This window comes from Cynara cardunculus (assembly GCF_001531365.2).
Source record: "Cynara cardunculus var. scolymus isolate 2C chromosome LG 15, CcrdV1, whole genome shotgun sequence".
Lineage (NCBI taxonomy): Eukaryota > Viridiplantae > Streptophyta > Magnoliopsida > Asterales > Asteraceae > Cynara > Cynara cardunculus.
Window position 1 is genome coordinate 10,369,907 of NC_037542.1, and position 19,137 is coordinate 10,389,043.

General features: G+C 36.2%; 2 protein-coding genes across 4 annotated transcripts in view; one reads left to right on the plus strand and one right to left on the minus strand.

Moving 5' to 3' along the window:
- LOC112528511 (APO protein 1, chloroplastic-like) overlaps nucleotides 1-2,773 on the minus strand; it is a 12,414-nt gene extending 9,641 nt beyond the window's left edge. Inside the window, exons 1-3 of the mRNA XM_025139540.1 lie at nucleotides 2,704-2,773; nucleotides 956-1,143; nucleotides 16-383 (exon numbers count right to left, since the gene is read on the minus strand). Coding sequence (XP_024995308.1) covers nucleotides 16-383; nucleotides 956-1,117 — 530 coding nt within the window. The 5' untranslated portion in view covers nucleotides 1,118-1,143; nucleotides 2,704-2,773. The remainder of the gene's footprint in view (nucleotides 1-15; nucleotides 384-955; nucleotides 1,144-2,703) is intronic.
- A 1,783-nt stretch (nucleotides 2,774-4,556) lies between these two features.
- On the plus strand, nucleotides 4,557-19,071 carry LOC112527250 (peroxisome biogenesis protein 22-like). 3 transcript variants are annotated; one of them, XM_025137751.1, is made up of 8 exons: nucleotides 4,557-4,792; nucleotides 14,483-14,719; nucleotides 14,817-14,864; nucleotides 15,849-15,905; nucleotides 16,117-16,221; nucleotides 16,771-16,836; nucleotides 17,335-17,436; nucleotides 18,743-19,071. In XM_025137751.1, exons 1-8 carry the CDS (start codon nucleotides 4,700-4,702, stop codon nucleotides 18,839-18,841), a joined length of 807 nt encoding a protein of 268 aa, XP_024993519.1. In that variant the 5' UTR covers nucleotides 4,557-4,699; the 3' UTR covers nucleotides 18,842-19,071. The 3 variants fall into 3 exon arrangements, with proteins under 3 accessions (XP_024993519.1, XP_024993520.1, XP_024993521.1); XM_025137752.1 differs by having other exon boundaries at nucleotides 16,120-16,221; XM_025137753.1 differs by lacking the exon at nucleotides 16,117-16,221.
- The last annotated feature ends 66 nt before the right edge of the window (nucleotides 19,072-19,137 follow it).

Here is a 19,137-nt window from a genome sequence, read left to right on the forward strand (position 1 = left end):
AGGTGTTTGACAAACCTGCAAGCATGGACAGGAATGACATGAAGAAGTTGTGAAACTCCTTTGATCAAGATCTTCCAAGCATCAAGAACTTCATAGGCAACTGGAACCAGATCAGGAACAAGAAGCCCGTTCTTCGGAGGCTCAAGTGGCTTCTCTTTACCCATTTCTGCAAGTTTTTTGTCGGCCCGTGAAGCTTCCAGAATTTTCTTCAGAGGAATTGGATACGGTTTCTTCTTTCTCTTSGGTAATAYGGGAGRAAGATCTGCATTTTGMGGGTGGCTCAACCGTTTCTTGCTGTAACGAATATCACGAGCAGGCATCTGGCAAGCAAAAATGGAGGTTCTTGATGTTTGTGGCCCATGTAGTTCATGTGTACACTGCAACTACACCGAATGTATTAGTTTCCAGGATACGCATAATTATATTTATTTGGGGAAAAAAGAAAAGAAAAGGAGACATTGGAATTTTCATGGGATAAAGAGGACATATAACACAACAGATGGAAGAAAGGCTAAAACTTGAACTGATTAAGAACAAACCTACTCTAATAAATTCGATCATAAGCATGATAGTTGCCTAAGGAGGATAATCAAATGAGAACCTAAGAAGGTTGAGAACTGTGAGAACCAATGAACCATGTGTTGTTTCACATTGTGAAACACTACAACGTGCAATGTTGTTTCACATTGTGAAACAAAATATATATATATGAAACAATACCTTAAATCCTAGCCTTAGATGAAAAAAGTCATATGAAACAATCATTACGATTTGTTCCCATGGGTTTGTAATCTTTTTGTGGTTCTCACATAATTATCCCCATATAACCTAATATATGCATCTTTAACCTGCAAAGAAAATTTAACATACAAACAACATTGACAACAACGTTAAGAAATGAACTTAAAATTTGAGATGATATTATTGCGATTGCAATTTGCAATGCTTAAAGTACCTGGCGGCATTTGTCAAAGAAGAGGGACGAAAGTCTATCATTGATCCGCATAGATTGATAACTCCATTTATAGGCAATCTGGCTTGCAATACATTGCCGAGGTGAGGAAAATGATCCGAGCATAGTTGGGGATGAGCCACCTAAATTTAGAACATGCTCCATGTTTTTCACAAGTCTTCCGTCCAAAGCTTCATCGTATTACAAAAAAGGATACTAAGAACTCGTCCATTAAGAAGGTTACATGATATAGAAAGGTATTGCTTCCATCACAAAATAAATGTCTACAATAAAAAAGGCACACAACTCTGAAAATGTGTAATTATTAAACCTTTTACTTAATGACAATTGTACCCTTGGTAACAGAGGGTGTAATAAATTTCTCCAATCTCACGATGAAGGGTAGAATTGGAAAGTAGACACTTAGTTTAGGACAAATTAATATATAAATGTGAACACTTATTTCGGGACAAACTAAACTAGAAATGTGAACAATTATTTTCGCACAAACTAAAACTGATATGTGAACACTTATTTTTGGAAAGAGGGAGTAAATGTCAACAATCTATAAGCAACATTCACTCCGTAACAATAAATCTAATGATATGAGATAGAAAAGAATGATATATGACTCAAGTCGAGAGCTCTAATTGTTCTCTAGACAAATGTTTTCATTGAAGCGTAAGTCATGCATATAAGAACAATCAACTAAAATCAAGATACACATTGCCTATTTTAGGTCTAGCACAGTATTGTCAATTTCAAAAGCTTTTAAAGTAAAAAACTTATGCCGTTAATCGCACCGCTATAGCGGTGGTATTGCAGTTCATAGTGGCAAAATAGCAGGGGAAATCGCAGTGCTAGCTAGTTGTCCTGCATTTGTAGCTCGCTCTAACATACCGACGAATGACCATTTTTGTTGAAGATTGACATAACATACCAATGTTCAACAAACCCATGCCAATGTTCTTATCGCATTGAAAATTACGGGTTTGACCTTTTCCTTGACAGAAGAACTTAAATTCTTTCAAGTGTTCGACGTTACCAATTACATATATAAATGCACAAATTCAATCCAAAAACCCAAAGCAACAAAAGTGTATTCAGCATCTCATTTAGTTAGGCAATAGCACTTTGAAGGAATGATATACATCCTTGACTTTGGATGCCAAACCAGATTGACAAAATATCTGGTATAACAAGCACAAGGATTGAATATTAGGAATTTGTTGTGATAATATTCAATTCAATAAAAATTAATTTTATAAAAGTGTTGCATCAATTTTAAATATTAGGGGTGTGAATGACTTTTAAAACCTTCTCTAAAGCGTTGGAGCAATTTTATAAGTTGCTGATGATTTTGTAAGTTATATAGATTCACCTATTCAATAGTGCTTTCATAGGAAGCATTCAAAAACCCAAACTCAAATACAAAATATTCATAGAAACCATAGTATGAAAGTGTTCAAAATCCAAAAGCAGGTCAAAATATTCTAAGAAACCACAGTAGCCAATCAAAATTACAAAGCAATGGAAGATTCAAAATCATAAAGAACCCACGGTAGCCATTCTAATAAACCACGGTAGCACAAACCCATAGTAGCTGATTTCAAAAATCGTTGTCGATTCGGAAAACTGATTTTGAGTTCGTGGAATCGATTTCGAAAACTGAATTCGAGTTCCTGAAATCGATTTGGTGTAGGAAAGTATGGAGAAATTGACAACCATGGAAGATAGAGAAGAAATTGTACCTGAATCTGGAATAGGTTCGAGCTCGTGGAAGCGGGAGTGTGGATTCGTCTTCGAGTTCGTGGAAGACGGAAGCTAAAATCGAGTGCAAGATGAAGAAAGATGAGGCGATGGAGTTCAATTAGTTTTTGTATGTGACGTGAATTAATAAGTGTAATGTTTTAATCTCAATATTTGTTATATTAATCGAAAATAAATTACCTTCCCTTTAATATTGTAATATTTGAGATTACACTATTATATTATTACTTTATTATTTGTGTATCCGCGGCGAATTTTAACTATTTTGAAGTTTTACGGGTTTTATTATAAAAGATTTAACGATTATATAAGAAACACTTGATTTTTACATATTAATACAATTTGAATAAATAAGAGTTATGGTTCCAATTACAGTCTATTGATAAAAAAATGTGTTCAATTTACATCAAGAGCAAAAAATCAAGAGATCGAGAGCGAGATCGAGAGTTCTAGAACAATTGAATGAGAGAACTTTTAATAACTTGTGGTGAATAACAGCTTGAATCTCACATTGTGGGATGAGAAGAAGACATAGAGCCATAGAGGTATGAGAGGGTGAAGATATGAGTGAAATGTATCAAAAGTATATTGAGAACATGAAAAGAAAAAGTAATAATGTGCATTGGTGACTTGTATTACATGTTATTTTAACTGTAGATTAAGATATTCTAAAACTGAATGCATAAAGTAATATTATTTAATTAATTATGAGTTGTTTTTAAGACTTTGTGCATAAATGTATAGTACTTTGTGCATTAAAAATTATTTTTAAAAATTTGATAAATTTGATTTATAAGGTAGTATAGATATCAAATATGAAGCCTAATTAAACTCCATCGTCTCCATTTTTCTTCATCTTGCAACACGATTCTAACCTCCATCTTCCACGAACTCAAAGACGAATCTACACTCCAGGTTCCACGAACTCGAACTTGATTTTAGATTCACGTATAATGTATTCTCTGTCTTCCATGGTTGTCAATTTCTCCATACTTTCCTGCACCAAATCGATTCCAGGAACTCAAAATCAGTTTTCGAAATCGATTCCACGAACTCAAAATCAGTTTTCGAAATCGACAACCATTTTCGAAATCAGCTACTATGGTTTTGAGCTACTGTGGTTTATTAGAATGCCTACTGTGCGCTCTTTATGATTTTGAATCTTCCATTGCTTTGTGATTCTGATTGGCTACTTTGGTTTTTTATAATATTTATACCTGATTTTGGGATTCTGAATACTTTCATACTATGGTTTCCATGAATATTTTGAATTTGAGTTTGGGTTTTTTAATGCTTCCTATCAAAACTTTTGTGAAGGGTTTCTGATTTTGACTATTGTTTTGTTTTGTGAAATTTGCAGTGATGGGTCGGAACAACTTGGTTGTATTCGTTAACTTATGACATATTTACATTTATATGCTCGTGTATTTGCGTTCCTTAATATCTACATTATTATTTTAGTTTGTATTAAAATAATCAACTATTTTCAAAAATAAATACTCACTTTTTCATTATACATTTATTAGATGAGAAAAATTTCTCCATCCATAGAAAAAGGGTAAAATTATGCTTTTATTAATTAAAAAAACTTTCAACCGATTATCTGGGTATTTAAATGTTTAAAACTTTACATTTTAGATATTAAAATAAAAATTTTAAAAATACGTTATTTAAAATAAAAATCAAGTTAAAATATGCTACTTTTTTATTAAAATTATATGCTTTATTTTACGAGACTTAGAGGAATATTAAATATAACATAATATTTTAATACTAAACAAAATAGTTGGGTTTTGAAAATTATAAATCAGGTTCCAAGCTTCTTCAGTTGCTTGATACGCTTTTGTTATGTATCGATATTCGTTCACGCTATCCAACACAATTCTTTCACCACAGCTTCTTCAATCAAACCCTCTCTCCAAGCCATGGGAGCTTAAAGATTTTCCTCTTTGATGCTTCAAACAAGGTCTAACAGACATGGCTGATTCCTCAAAGAACGATCTCTTACACCTGATTAAGAGAATTGGGGCTTATCTATCCACTAAGGTTTCAAAATTTTTAAACATCCAGGTTCTAACATCTACTTTACTTCTTTTAGATCTCTACTTAATAATGGTCTTTAAGTTGTTTCGAGAGTCGATTGTGTTTGTTTCATTGATCTGTAGACTGTAGTTGTTATCTTACTAACTTAGGATGGAATCGGATTGCTTCTTTTTAGTTTCTTCTGAACATCATTGAATAAGCATATGAATTTATGTCTGATTGTCTGTGAAGTTGAAAATCTCAGTTGAGGATTTTGAATGAGGTTATATAATCTGCAATAATGTCAGCTTCCTCCTTTGGCTTGTATGCCGGGCTTGTGTATTGTTGAAAATTGCTACTCTAGTCCCTGGTAAATGACCAAAATGCCCGTGATTAACGGATTTTTTTACAGAGTTAGTTCGAGGAACAAAAACCGAAAGGAATTGCAAACCACTTTGACAAAAACTTTGTCGAAAGACCAGTGACGAAAGTAGCAATTTCATCAAAGCACAGAAACAAAAATTGTAATTTACTCTTTTTCTATAGTTTAAACCACATAATAAAAGAATAAGTATCTTGTATAATCCTAGCTCAAATATATAAACACACACATACTTATGCCTAAGGGGCCATTTACCACACGCTTACCGTTTAAGCTGGTAAGTGCTTGTCTGGTCACTTACCTTACTGGGTGAGCATATCAAGGGCCCAAAATCTTACACAGTAAAAGACAAGGAAGAATCGAGAGTCTAACATGGTAAGAGGCAAGGAAGAATCGACAGTCTTACCCGATAAGTGAGGGTGACGACTATTACCCGGTTAGCGCTTACAGGATGATATATGCTTACTATCAATCCATTTTGATGGCCGGAAATGTTACCTGATAAGCTAAGTGAGGGTGGAGCTCATGCCAGTAAACATTTGGTAAACAACCCTCAAGTCTTATCATGCTTTCAATATATTTGGTGCACCCATACGACTCTAAAGTCTGCAATATAAAAAACAGAATTTGTGCCCTTCTCTTTTGTAAGCATAAGACATAAGTTGTAATTTAGATTCAAGCCTTCATGTCAAGTTATATAATATCTGAATTTTCATATTTTCATTAAAAACAGGCCAAATTTGTCTTTCTTGTATTCTCAACCCACCCTGGATTGCCCATTAATTGTGGTCAACTACCCTTTATAAGGTCAACATTCACCTCGTGGCATGGCACACCCAAAATACCTAAACTGATATCAACCTAAGTACCTAACTGAACTACTCGATGTCTCACCTAACAGGGGGCCTATGTGACTTCATACTTGACCTCACAAGTCGCCTTTAAGCTCGTCTAGCATCTCAGCCATGCATGGCTTCCTATTTACATAACTTGCATACAAGCATCTTTTTCATGACTCAGCTACGCAACTTGACACAATTCAGCTACACGACTTGACACAAATTCCTTTCCAGCTTGCTTTCGGTGTACCAAGAGTCGACCTGTGTGAAATCGAGCCATTTTCAGGCCATCTTAGCACCACTTCCATTTTTTTTGCATTATAACATGCATTTCTATCTCTTAGCATCATAACTAACACTTTTATCCACATATGGTGCTCTAAATTGAGCATTTTCTTCTCTGTATCTAACACCACACCAACAATGGTGTTTTCTCTCAAATAAGTGGCCTTAAGGCCTTCACTTCAAGCTAATTCTCATGCCAAGCACATCTACAACACCAAATGCTACTAAATGAGCAACTAAACAATGGTTTGCCATACACATACTTAATTTTTTTTGTCGTGAACTTTAATAGCGTTTTTGCTATTGTTTTGCTGCTGTCCTTACTCAAACCTTGCTCTTTCTTTGCAAGTTTTATGTGGGTTTTGCTTAGAATTAATATAGGAGATAAATGCAACGGTTTCTCCATTTGCTTTATGCATCAAACACCACCATGTGCTCTAAACCGTTGCCGCTCAATTTGGAAACTTCTCTTCAATGCACGATCATTTCAAACGTGGTTGACTACTTGAAATCCAGTCCTCAAGGTTTGACTAATGATCAATCAACCGTTGGATTCTTGCCTTTCAGGGAATTGCATATTAGTCCAAGACTTTAATCATGTAGAACTTATAAACCCAACTTCACATTCTTGGCTGGGTGTTACATGGCACCCCACTACACCCTAGTACGATACTCCAAAGCACCTAATACAACGGATTGGCAACTGATAGAAACCATGCTTTATCCTAGGTTGTGTATGATTTTCCATTTGTTCCATAGAAGTTGAAACAATTTCTATTTTGTAACGACAATGTTAGCTTTAACTTTCCCTTATTTGACTAATGTCATGCTATAAATTACTTATATTCCCATTGTCATCATTACAAACTATTGATGGGATTGATCAACAAAATCCCCCGATTTTGAATATTGAACTAATAGCCAAATGTTCCCATAGTACTATTTTCACCCAAATGTTGTAATTTTGATGGTATAAGTTAGACAAACAAAATATTATGCAAAATTTCCAAAATATGAACATTAGAAACTGAATTAAAAATAATGTTTTGGAAAATAAAGAAGTTCAATAATTTATAAGCTCTTAGATTTTCAATTTCTCTAAAGATTGTTATCATTATTGAGATGCGAAAAGATATCTAACCACCATACAAACGCCATGGTCGCTTCAACATCGCACATTCACACCTAAAATAATGTAAGGCATCACCACAAGAGAGATTGAATCACATGATTGGATCTTGATTCACCCAACATTCCATAACATAGGTGAATAGCATGGGGATATATCACTTTATAAGCATGGATAACCCTAAATAGACAATTACTAAAACAAAATTCAATGAAGACTAATGATCCGACTGAAGCATCCTAAATCCCCAATCACACTAGAAAGAAGTTCTTCATCCTACTGCATTGGTCCCAGTAGTTCACATCATATTCCCAACTCAAGATTAAAGATCTTTGATTCCAATTTCAAACCTAAAGTTTCAGGTCCCGGATACCTTTTGAAACTTTATAAGCATGGATAACCCTAAATAGACAATTACTAAAACAAATTCAATGACGACTAATGATCCGAATGAAGCATCCTAAATCCCCAATCACACTAGAAAGAAGTTCTTCATCCTACTACATGGGTACCTATAGTTCACATCATATTCCCAACTCAAAATTAAAGATCTTTGATTCCGATTTCAAACCTCAAGTTTCAGGTCCCGGACACCTTTTGAAACTTTATTACTCCTTCATCCCAATAAGTGCCCCCTTCAAGTTTATAAAGGAATTTGAAGACATAATTTTAGACAATTTGACACATTATTATGTATAGTTAATGAAATAACTCCTTATCCAATGATTCCAGTCTTTAAAAAGGAAGGGCAATTTGGAAACGTTAAATTTATCTTAATGTTAAACTTTCAAATTTTACTCCTTTTGAGGGACAAAGAAAAAGTCATAAGTGGACTGTATTTTAGACCAAGGGAGTATGACTCTACTTAAAAGTGTTTCCCGACAATCTGTCTTATCCCCTTGGTGGTTGGTTATCGTGGTGCTTAGAGGAAGGAAGAAGGAAAAAAACCTTTGAGGGAGAGATAAAAGGCATTTTATAACACGTTTGCCGGATATATACACTATACATGATATTAGTGGGCCTAAATGTTCTTGGTTCTTTTTAAAGAGTAAAGTCATTTTTCTTCATTGCTCATAAGTAAAATGCTACTCATTGTTTTATGTCTTCATTTCCTTATTCTTGATGCATATTTATATCAAGTTTAAAGAGGCAACTTATTCCTGGATTAATCTCTGTGGTCCTTATTAGTTGTTCATGATGTATTTGGTTAAGCTCTCAAGTTCCAACCACTAGCAACAATAACATGTATCAAAGTGTCATTTTTGGACCAATTTTTCTATACGCTTATTCTAATGGCTATTTCTCACCAATTGCATGTCACTTTCTTCTTAATCTTCAACTGCATCTTACTCGAGAAGAACTTTGTATAATGGAATGCACATCTAATTGGAGGGCTAATCTCTAGAAATCGATGGTATCGGAGATTTCATTAATCAATCTCTCTTTATTTTCAAAAAGATGATTACAATTGAAAGTAAACCAAGAATAAATAGGGGAACCATCAACCAAAAAGGGGAGGAAAAAAGGAAAAGACAAGGACCAAAAAGGAAAAGATAAGGACCAAAATAAAACAAAAACCTATACTCCCCCTTAAGATGGAGCATGTAAGTCTTTAATGCCTATCTTGACTGATAAGGATTGAAGTGGACGAGATCCCAAGCCCTTCGTTAATAGATCGACAACTTGCATCTTGTTGTCGATGTGCATAGGAGTAACCACTTTAGACTCTACTCGCTCTCTAACAAAATAACAGTCTATTTCACCATGTTTGGTTCCTTCGTGAAAAATTGGATTGTTGGCGATGTGTCGAGCAGCCTGATTATCACAGACAACGACATTGGCGTAGTAAGGACCACCTCCAAATTACTGAGAAGCCATCTGACCCATAAAATCTTGCTCACAGTTGTCGCCATAGCTCTATACTATGCCTTTGCTGAAGAACGAGAAACAAGCGATTGTTTCTTTGACTTCCATGAGATAGGAGCACCTCCCAAAAGAAGAAAATACCCGGTTCTGGATCGCTTAGAATAAGGATACCCAAGCCAATCCGCGTCACAATAAGCAGTTAAGATAGGTTCACCGACCCGTGGAAAAAGTAAACCCTGCCCTAGTGTACCCTTCAAATACCGTAGGACCCGATTTGCCGCTTCCATATGGTTTTGTCGTGGGTCAGCAACAAACTGACTCAAGACATTTACTGCATATGCAATATCCGGCCTGGTGACCTACAAATATAACAACTTACCAATGAGCTGTCGGTATGAGCTAGCATCAACTCGTGCTTCCTTTTCTCCTCTGTCGAGTTTTAGATTCGGTTCAATGGGAAAAGTACTTGGTTGACAACCCATCATTCCGCTATCCTTCAATATGTCCAGAGTGAACTTTCGTTGACTTGGGACTAAACCATCTGATGTTTTTGCCACCTCAATGCCAAGAAAATATTTCAACAAACCAAGGTCATTGATGCTAAATTCCTCATCAAGATGTTTCTTGGTTTGTTGGATTTTCAAAGAATTATTTCCAACTAAAAGAACATCATCAACATAAATAAGCGTAGCAACAAACAAACCCTTTTCTTTGTGTGTGAATAGAGAATGATCAGCTTTGGATTGCTTGAAATTTTGGCCGATGAGAGAAGATGTGAACTTTTGGTACCAATTGCGTGACGCTTGTTTCAAACCATAAAGGGATTTTTGAAGTCGACAAACTTGAGTCTCCCCTTCTTTGGAAAAACCTTGAGGAATCTTCATATACACTTTTTCATTTAAATCTCCATGTAGGAATGCATTATTCACATCAAGTTGGTGAATAATTTAATCCTTCTTGGCTGCAACCGCTAGAAGTGTTCTAACGATGACCAACTTGGCAACCGGAGCAAACGTGTCATGGAAGTCCACGCCTTCCAACTGTGTAAATCCTTTAGCAACAAGTCGGGCTTTGAATCTCTCAACTTCTCCATTAGGCTTATATTTTACTTTGTAGACCCATTATGAATCTATGGCTCTCTTTCCCTTTGGTAAGTCTTCAAGAGTCCACGTTCCATTCTTTTCAAGGGCCTGAATTTCACGTTTCATGGCTTCTTTCCAGCGATCATCTCGCATTGCTTCTTTGAAATACTTTGGCTCATCATTTGAAGTGATAGCCAATAAGAAAGCTTTGTGAGCATCATCAATTTTTTCATAAGAAATAAAATTTGCAATAGGGTGTACCGTAGATGAAGCTTGATCGGTTGTGGGTTGCTTGTGGTCGACTGATGGGGGAAGCTTGACTATGTAGTCATGAAACCGTTTCGGCTGTGATTTAGCCCTTTTGCTCATGTTCTCTGTTTGCTCATCAACATTGTGACCATCATTATTTTGATCCACAAAATCTTGGTCAACACTCTGTGGTCGAACCTCTTCTCCATGGATGAAGTTTTCATTATCCACCAACAAGTCTATGACATCACCTCGGCCTCTAGGTCCATATCGCTAGCATTGGGCTCGTTTGAGCTGTCAATGGGCTCACTAGGTTGATCCATAGGCTTGTTTTCTTCTATGGTCCCAGTTGGATACTGCAAAATTTCAGTGCCCTCATCCCTTTCATCGAACTTGGAATTTTTGAAAGGAAAAGAGTTTTCCCAAAAGACGTCGTCTCTACTAACAATAATTTTGCCATGTTTGATATCTTATACCTTGTAGCCCTTGGTCCCTTGTGGATAACTAGAAATATTCCCGGACTCCCCCTCTCTTCGAACTTGTCTCCTTTGGTATTATTATTTTTAAAGTACGTAAGACAACTGAAAACCCTCATGTGATTATATTCGGGTTTTTGATTGAAAACCAACTCGTAGGGAGTCTTGTTTTGAATAACTTTGGAGGGGAGACGATTGATTATATATGCTGCTGTCAAAATACATTCTCCCCAAAACCTTTTGAGAAGATTTGCCTTAAATCTTAAGGCACGGGTTGTTTCGAGAATGTGCCTATGTTTCCTCTCGATGACTCCATTTTGTTGGGGTGTGTGTGGGCAGGTGGTTTCCAATAAGATTCCTTCTTGGTGATAAAATTCCATCATAGAATTGGATGTGAATTCACTCCCATTATCACATTTAACTCTTTTAATAACTTTTCTAAATTGAACCTCCACCATTTTGCAAAAAATGATTAGACATGTACTAGCATCGTTTTTATGCTTAATAAGAAAAACTCACACTGATCTGCTAAAGTCATCAACTATTGTGTGGAAGTAATTTGCCCGTGTGTATGATGGAATATGATAACCACCCCATATGTCAAAATGGATCAATTCAAAACAATCATTGGTTTTAATTGAACTAACATAAAAAGGTGTTCTGGTAAGTTTTGCCTTTGCACAAGAATCACAAATATTATCTTTATGATCAAAAGAAATACTCTTAAGGGGTTCAACTCCAGAAAGCTTCTCCTTTGAGGCATGCCCGAGTCTCTTGTGCCATGTGTCAATTGTTGTCATCAATGTCCTCCTGTTTCCATCCACCATCCCTATTCGGTACAACCCTCCTTTGCATCTACCCGCACCAATCAAGTCCCTCATACGTAACCCCTGCATAACACAAAAGTCGGGAAAGAATGTTATAACACATTGAAGATCTTTACTCAATCGGCTAACAGAAAGGAGATTGCAATTGAAATTTGGGACATGGAGAACCCCATTTAATTTTACTCCTCGTGGCAAGGTGTGATCGCCTTTTTTCTCGATGGGAATGGCTTCACCGTTTGGTATAATAACTCGAGCCTCATGAGGAGTCTTTCTCCTATTTTCAAGGAGATCGGATTGATGTGTTATATGTTTGGTGCAACCCGAATCAACAAACCATTCTTCGTTACCGTTTTGTCTACCTGCCATATTTGCCATTGATGTTGCCTTTTCCTTCGAGTTGTCGTTAGTTCCTGCGAAGTGGCTGGCGAACATTTGGTATTGTTCGTCAGTTAATTCGGGTATTCCCTAGACCCAGTCTCTACGTAAGCGGCTTTTGGTTTTGGCTTTTCAACTTTAGATTTTCCTGGCCACCAATCCGGGTACCCAACAAGCTTGAAGCACCCTTCTTTTTTGTGACCATCTCTCCCACAAAAGGTGCAATGATCTCCTTCTTTGTTTTTTCTCTCTCGATTTTGTAGGGAATTTGTCTCTATTTTGGGCTGATGCTACACCACGTTTCGAAAAGGCTTTGAACGCAGTTGTTTCAATCGCCTGCCCCTTGTCGACGGAGATTGTTCTTTGCCTCTCATCCTCCGCTACCAAGTGATAAGCCATTCCTAAGGTAGGGATTGGTTTTGTTGCCAAAATCTGGGTTCTTATTACAGTGAATTCGGAATCCAGTCCCATAAGAAATTCATAGTCTTTCCTTTTCTTGGTGCTCAACAAACTTCTTGCTTAGGCCACATGAACAATTAGGAATATTTTGGACAGATTGTATTTCATCCCATAATGAACGCAGTTTGGTGTAGTATGTTGACACCGATGTTCCACCCTGTCGGGTAGCTCCGATCTGCTGCCTCAATTCGTATGCTCTAGGAGCACTTTCCTTCCCAAATCTTTCAAGAAGGTCTGTCCAGATTTTAGCCGTGGTGCCTACGTATTTGACGCTAGCACAAATGTTCTTCTCCATTGCTGTGGTGAGCCATCCCTTTATCATTGCATCGCACCGCATCCATAACATGTAATCTTTTGATGTTTTCTCTGGTTTCTTGAGGGTGCCATCAACGAACTGAATTTTGTGTTTGGTAAACAGAAAGTTCGTTATCTCCTGCGACCAATCTCAATAATTGTTGTCGGTAAACACATCGTTGACGTGAAGTTGTTTAGGATAATGAGGTAGTATGGTGAGTTGTAGTCGATGGATCCACCAGAACTGCTTCCGGTCTTGTCACTGTTACCGCCTCCAGCCATCTTGATTGAAGGAAGAAAACGATCAGGGTATTAGGGTTTGAACCCGCTCTGATACCATCTAGAAATCGATGGTATCGGAGATTTCGTTAATCAATCTGTCTTTATTTTTAAAAAGATGATTACAATTGAAAGTAAACCAAGAATAAATGGGGGAACCATCAACCAAAGAGGGGAGGAAAAAAGGAAAAGATAAGGACCAAAAAGGGGAGGAAAAAAGGAAAAGATAAGGACCAAAATAAAACAAAAACCTATATAATCCACACTCAAAGCAATCCCATGGATGCCAATCTGTACTTTGTTTATGAAGTAGATAATATTTATATACGGCAAATGAAACTCATACACACGCCTCGCCTTTAGTGAGGTTGAAATCCTTGACCTCTAGAAGGTTTTGGTTACCGGATGAATGCTATAAAATGCTATTCCCTCTATCTCAAAATAAATGTCCATGATAAAGAAAAAACGTACAATTAAATGTTTAAGTATTACACTTTTTAATTGACCGAATGACAATTTTACCCTTAATGAGACAAATCTTCTTTCTCCCTCCCCCTCTCTCCATATCATGAACTCTGAAATATTCGTGCATCAAAATTAAGAGTATAGTTGGAAATTTAGTAAATTATAACTATTTATTTTTGACGGTGGACACTTATTTGGGGACAAGCTTAAATAGAAATATATACACCTATCTTGGGACGGAGGGAGTGATAAAATTTTGTTGAGCTTGATTCACCCATGAAGGTCTGAATTTGTTTGTTGGTCCAGCCAATATGAATGAAATCTTTTCTTGTTCATTTCTATCGTAAAACTACCCTTTAAAATGAGTAAAATGCGTCAAACTAATAAGCTGCATAGTATTTTTAGGTCAATGCTTTTATGAGAATAATCATGCCACGCTTCTCTATCTCACTCTTCCTCCCATGTGTGTACGAATGCGTGAAGAAATACAATATTTTCATCTTGATTTCCTTGATATAGTGATCGATCAACACTAGAAATCGGGCTAATATTTTGTTTCCTAAAGTTTGGTTAAATTGCAAACACCTTGTACAAATAGCCCATTATTGGCACTTGTAAATTATGAGAAATACAAAATACAGTTCTCTCTTCGTGACAGTTTGTAATCAGAATCCAAAATGGACTTGTAATTATTTAAAGCAATATTTTCATATATTAAAATCCGTCTTCAGGATTTACGATCTTTTTGGGCTATAGCGGGGCTTGCTGTTGCAGTAATTTATACATGGAGAGTGTTGAGAACGTCTAATGGATCTCGAAGCAAACAGCCTAAACGTCCAGCTCCCGCACCTAGCACTTCTGGATTCAATACTCATCCAAATGAAAATGTGTTACCTTCTGGTGTTGGTTCATCTTCCAAGGATTCAAGAGCACAAAGTGCTATTGATGAGTTCTTTCAGCCTGCAAATGTAAATTGAAAATTTGACGAAATCTGTTTGAAAGTTTTTTTCATTCGTCTTCATGTAAATTGGATTTACTTATAGATTGCTTTTTTTCTTGCTGCAGCCTACTTTAGGACAAATAGTCAGGCAGAAATTAGGTGATGGAAGGAAGGTATGGCTATAACATCATTTGATCTAATCATATGCATATAGTCTAAGAAAATTGTTTGATATATGTCAAATATCTAAAATTCTATTCAATATCGACGAATAAAGAATCTTGTGGATCCAAATCAACTTAAAGGGCATATATGTTAACTTTAACATGAAAGTTCCCCAAAATTGAAATGTTGCAATTCGATAGGTTATTCCAAAAGGGAAAGTGCTGCACATTGATGGGAGGGAGTATTATAATTTACTTTTTAAATGAACTTAAGTAAATACTCCCTCCATCCCGAAAAAATGTTGAACTTTTTATTTGGGTTGTTCCAAATGAATGCAAGATTCCTTTTTTGGTAATTTTAATCCTAAAATACATTTCTGCCTTCTAGTAATCTGTACTTGAAATCAGTAACTTTAGTTTTAGTCAACAAGTTCTCTTCATTTTGTCCTTAAGGGGCATTTTAGACATTTAATCGATATTCAAAAAACCAAATCTCTTTATCGAACCATATATCAAGTCTTAAACACCACACTTTTGGGGCAGAAGGAGTATTCTAGAAAAGGCCCCATGTTTTCCTACAAGTGTCATTCAAGGTCAAACCTCTAGGTTATCATAAACACTTCAACCACTTAAGTAAAATTTGTTAGACATTCAGAAGGTTTAAGTAGAACTTCCCTGAAAACAATTGTTCTAGAAGCTGTTGCTTGTTGGCACACACTTTCACCTTTAGCTTGATCACTTGTTTCCTTTCAATTTTTGTTTTGCAAGCTGGTGATCTTCACTGAAACAACCTCTCTACCCCTTGGGGTAGAGGCATGGTCTGCGTATGTTCTACCCCCCCCCCCTTCTCCTGATCCTACCTCTGCATGCGGTTTATTGGGTCTGTTTAGTGTAATTGTTCTAGTAGCCATGAAAATAATAATAAATGCATAATACCCTCTAGTCCTTTATGATTACCTCAACCACATAACAGTTTTCATGATATTGTTGAAGGTAACTTGCCGTTTGCTTGGGGTTATACTGGAGGAAAACACTCCCGAGGAGCTTCAGGTGGTTATACTTTTTTTTAGTATATAATATTTATGTACACCAAATCTCACACACACTCCTCACCTTTGGTGAGACTTGAACCCTTGACCTCCATGGAGGTTGGGATCTACTGGGTGCCGCTGGTGAGATTGTGATACTTGTGGATGTCTTCTATACATATTGAAATCTCAAGATGACTGGCTCAATTCTGAATTTGATTGATACTGTGTAGCAGAATCAAGCAACAGTGAGATCCTCTGTCTTGGAAGTTCTGTTGGAGATCACAAAATATTCTGACCTTTATCTCATGGAAAGTGTTCTGGATGATGAAAGTGAAGTATGTATGAGCTCATACTTGCCTTTTTCCCCATTTTTATGTGTTTTATCAAAAATTATTTTTCGTTCATCACAATTTTCCTTTTTGGATCTTATCTAATTATTGCACTCCCTAAATAAACTTGTGGCGTAAGCAGATTTTACCATATGATAGATGTTATGAGTGCATCTCCAACAAAATCTCCAAAATAGAGAAAATGCGGATTTTGGAGCTTTTCTTGTTCCAATGGAATCTCCAAAATGGAGAAAAGATGAAAGAGAAGAAAATTTCACAAATATACAATTTTACAGAAAGTTTTTTTTGGGGGTATTAAATGCATTGAATATTATAGTAATATATTTATGCTAGATTCTGCGAAATGGATAAACTGTTGGAGTTGAATGTCAATTTTTTTGGAGATTTCGAGTTTTCACTCTCTATTTTGGAGAAATTGTGGAGAAACGGTTGGAGATGCTCTGATGGATTCAAAAGTTGTCTTTTGTCATATCCCGCTCGAGAGAATTTCTATATGCCAACACGTATGACTCTTTTTTCATTATATGTTTGCAGAAGAAGGTTTTAACGGCATTGGAAAATGCTGGAGTTTTTACTTCTGGTGACCTGGTTAAAGACAAGGTAATAACGTTACAATTACTTGTTAAAATTTTCTCAAAACCTCTACTCGGAATAGGGGTACATCATACCCTCCCCAGACTCTACTTTGCGTAAGATTGGTTCATTTGGTTGTTAAAATTGTTTTTCACAATGATATCCGTATTTGCTTGGTAGCGGGACACGACATAACAAAAACTTGTCCCACATTTGGTGTGACATTATGCCAGGACAGAACATGACCGAGTGGGACAAAATAGGTGAAACATAAATTAGGGAGATGAACAAGATTGGTAAATTGCTAAAGTACCCATCTCAAATTAAAAATTAAAACTTTGCCCAAATTCTTTCACCCACCTACATCACTCTTCCGTCCAGTCCTTATGGAACATGTTTACTCCCCTTGAACGCTTGATTGTTCCGTTACAAATTCATGAAATTTTCTTTAAAATGTTGATTTTAGCTTCTTTAGGTATCTATTATTTATCTGTTTATAGTTTATATCATCATATGCAATTGCAGGTACTATTTTGTAGCACAGAGAAAGGACGGATGTCCTTTGTTCGGCAGCTGGAGCCAGATTGGCATATAGATTCGAATCCAGAAATTACTTCTCAGTTGGCGGTATGTACACATCTCTTATGATTAGCAGCTGGTTACCAAGTTTAACTTATCCTCTAAAGTCAAATTAGGCTATCAACAGTTTGATATAGGATATATCAGACAAGACTAAATTTGACTTTTGAGGCGCAAATGAGTCATTTAACTTCAAAACCAACGAGGATTATGTCGGTAAGCTTTCTGATTTTTTTTTTTGAACTTTTGGTTTCAAGCTCTTCGCGTTCTTCCCAAAAAAATTCGGACTTTTTGGCAAGCTATCTGAAATTGTCAGATTAAAACATTTTGGCATTTCAGGAAAAACTTTTCTACTGATCCTACTTTCTATTGGGATATAATGGGTTGATTTTCAATCCTACTACTAGCAACTGTGAATGTAGGCAAATTGTTAAGAGGCATGTAAAAAATACGTTTTTATTTTTCGTAACTATTAGTGTGCATGTGATTACTTATTCCAACACGTTAGACGGTCCATATTTCAATATCTATATGGTCCAAGAGTTTTGAGATAGACAACCAAAAGGGTTATATCTTGATCTAGTGTCGTCTTATTGGTCAAATACCTAAAATACCTTTCGTTAACAAGAAAATAGGATAATAATGTGCACCCAACTTAAGTCTCATTAATCATTCAAAGTGGACAAATGTGCAATTTCAGCTCAAAAATTTCCAAAAGAGGGAAATATTGTACTCCCTCCGTCCCAAAGTAAGTGTCCACATATTTATTATGTTTGTCTCGAGATAAGTGTGCATTTTCAACAATAAATAGTTATAATTTGTTATATTTCCAACTCTATCTTTAAGTATGAAACAAATATTCAAGAGTTGATGAGATAGAGAAGGGGGGGTGAAGGTTTGCCTATATCATTAAGGACAAAGTTGTCATTCAGTTATTTAAAAAGTAAAATAATTTTACATTTCTAAAACTGTGTTTTTTTGGGTGCGTTTGGTATGTGGACGAGATTGGACATGACCGAACAAGATTGGACAGACAAGAGTGAGGTTGGCAGGTGAAAGAACTCCAGAAGGTTTTAGGGTATTAATGTGACATGGATTGGATAGTTCATTAATTTATCACTGGTCTTATCTCCCTTAATTTTTGTTCCACTTGTCAAGTTATTTTGGTAGGACATTAAAAATGAACTTTTTGTTCACTCACTCGTCTTATCCGAGTCGGTTTCCCCGGCATACCTTAGATTTTATTGTGGATATTTATTTTGAGACAGATGGAGTAGTTATTACTTGTTAGGGTATGGAAAGAGTATATCTTCCTAACTAACGCTGCTGCCTGCGTTTGGTCTTCTTTGATCAGAGGTTCATCAAACACCAGCTTCACATCAAAACAGAACCCGAAAGAATCGCGTCTAACGTTTTCACCTCTTCATCACTAGAACAGTTTTTCGGCGTTTGACTTTTGGGAACAAGCCAAGGCTTGTAATCCGAAGGTCCATTATGTGGGTTTGTGTTTTCTTTACGTTACATGCTTGATGCTTGTGCAATAAGTATGGTTCTGCAACTCAAAAAGAACTGGTTCTTCACTCTTTAGTGTCTGTCAGTTTGTATTAGACAAGAGAAAGAAACAGTATAATTACTTGATGGTGGAGTTTGTTGGATGTTTCAAAGAACCTTCAGATACTTACGTTGAAAAAAGGGTTTGTGTCCCAGTCCCACGGCCATTATGAGCAAGGGGACATTTGAACCTGCGAC

Coding starts and splice junctions, on each gene's coding strand:
- LOC112527250 (XM_025137751.1), top strand. CDS start 4,700: ATGGCTGATTCCTCAAAGAACGATCTCTTACACCTGATTAAGAGAATT. Junction 15,906..16,116: donor ACACTCCCGAGGAGCTTCAG/GTGGTTATACTT, acceptor GATACTGTGTAG/CAGAATCAAGCAACAGTGAG. Junction 16,222..16,770: donor TTCTGGATGATGAAAGTGAA/GTATGTATGAGC, acceptor ATATGTTTGCAG/AAGAAGGTTTTAACGGCATT.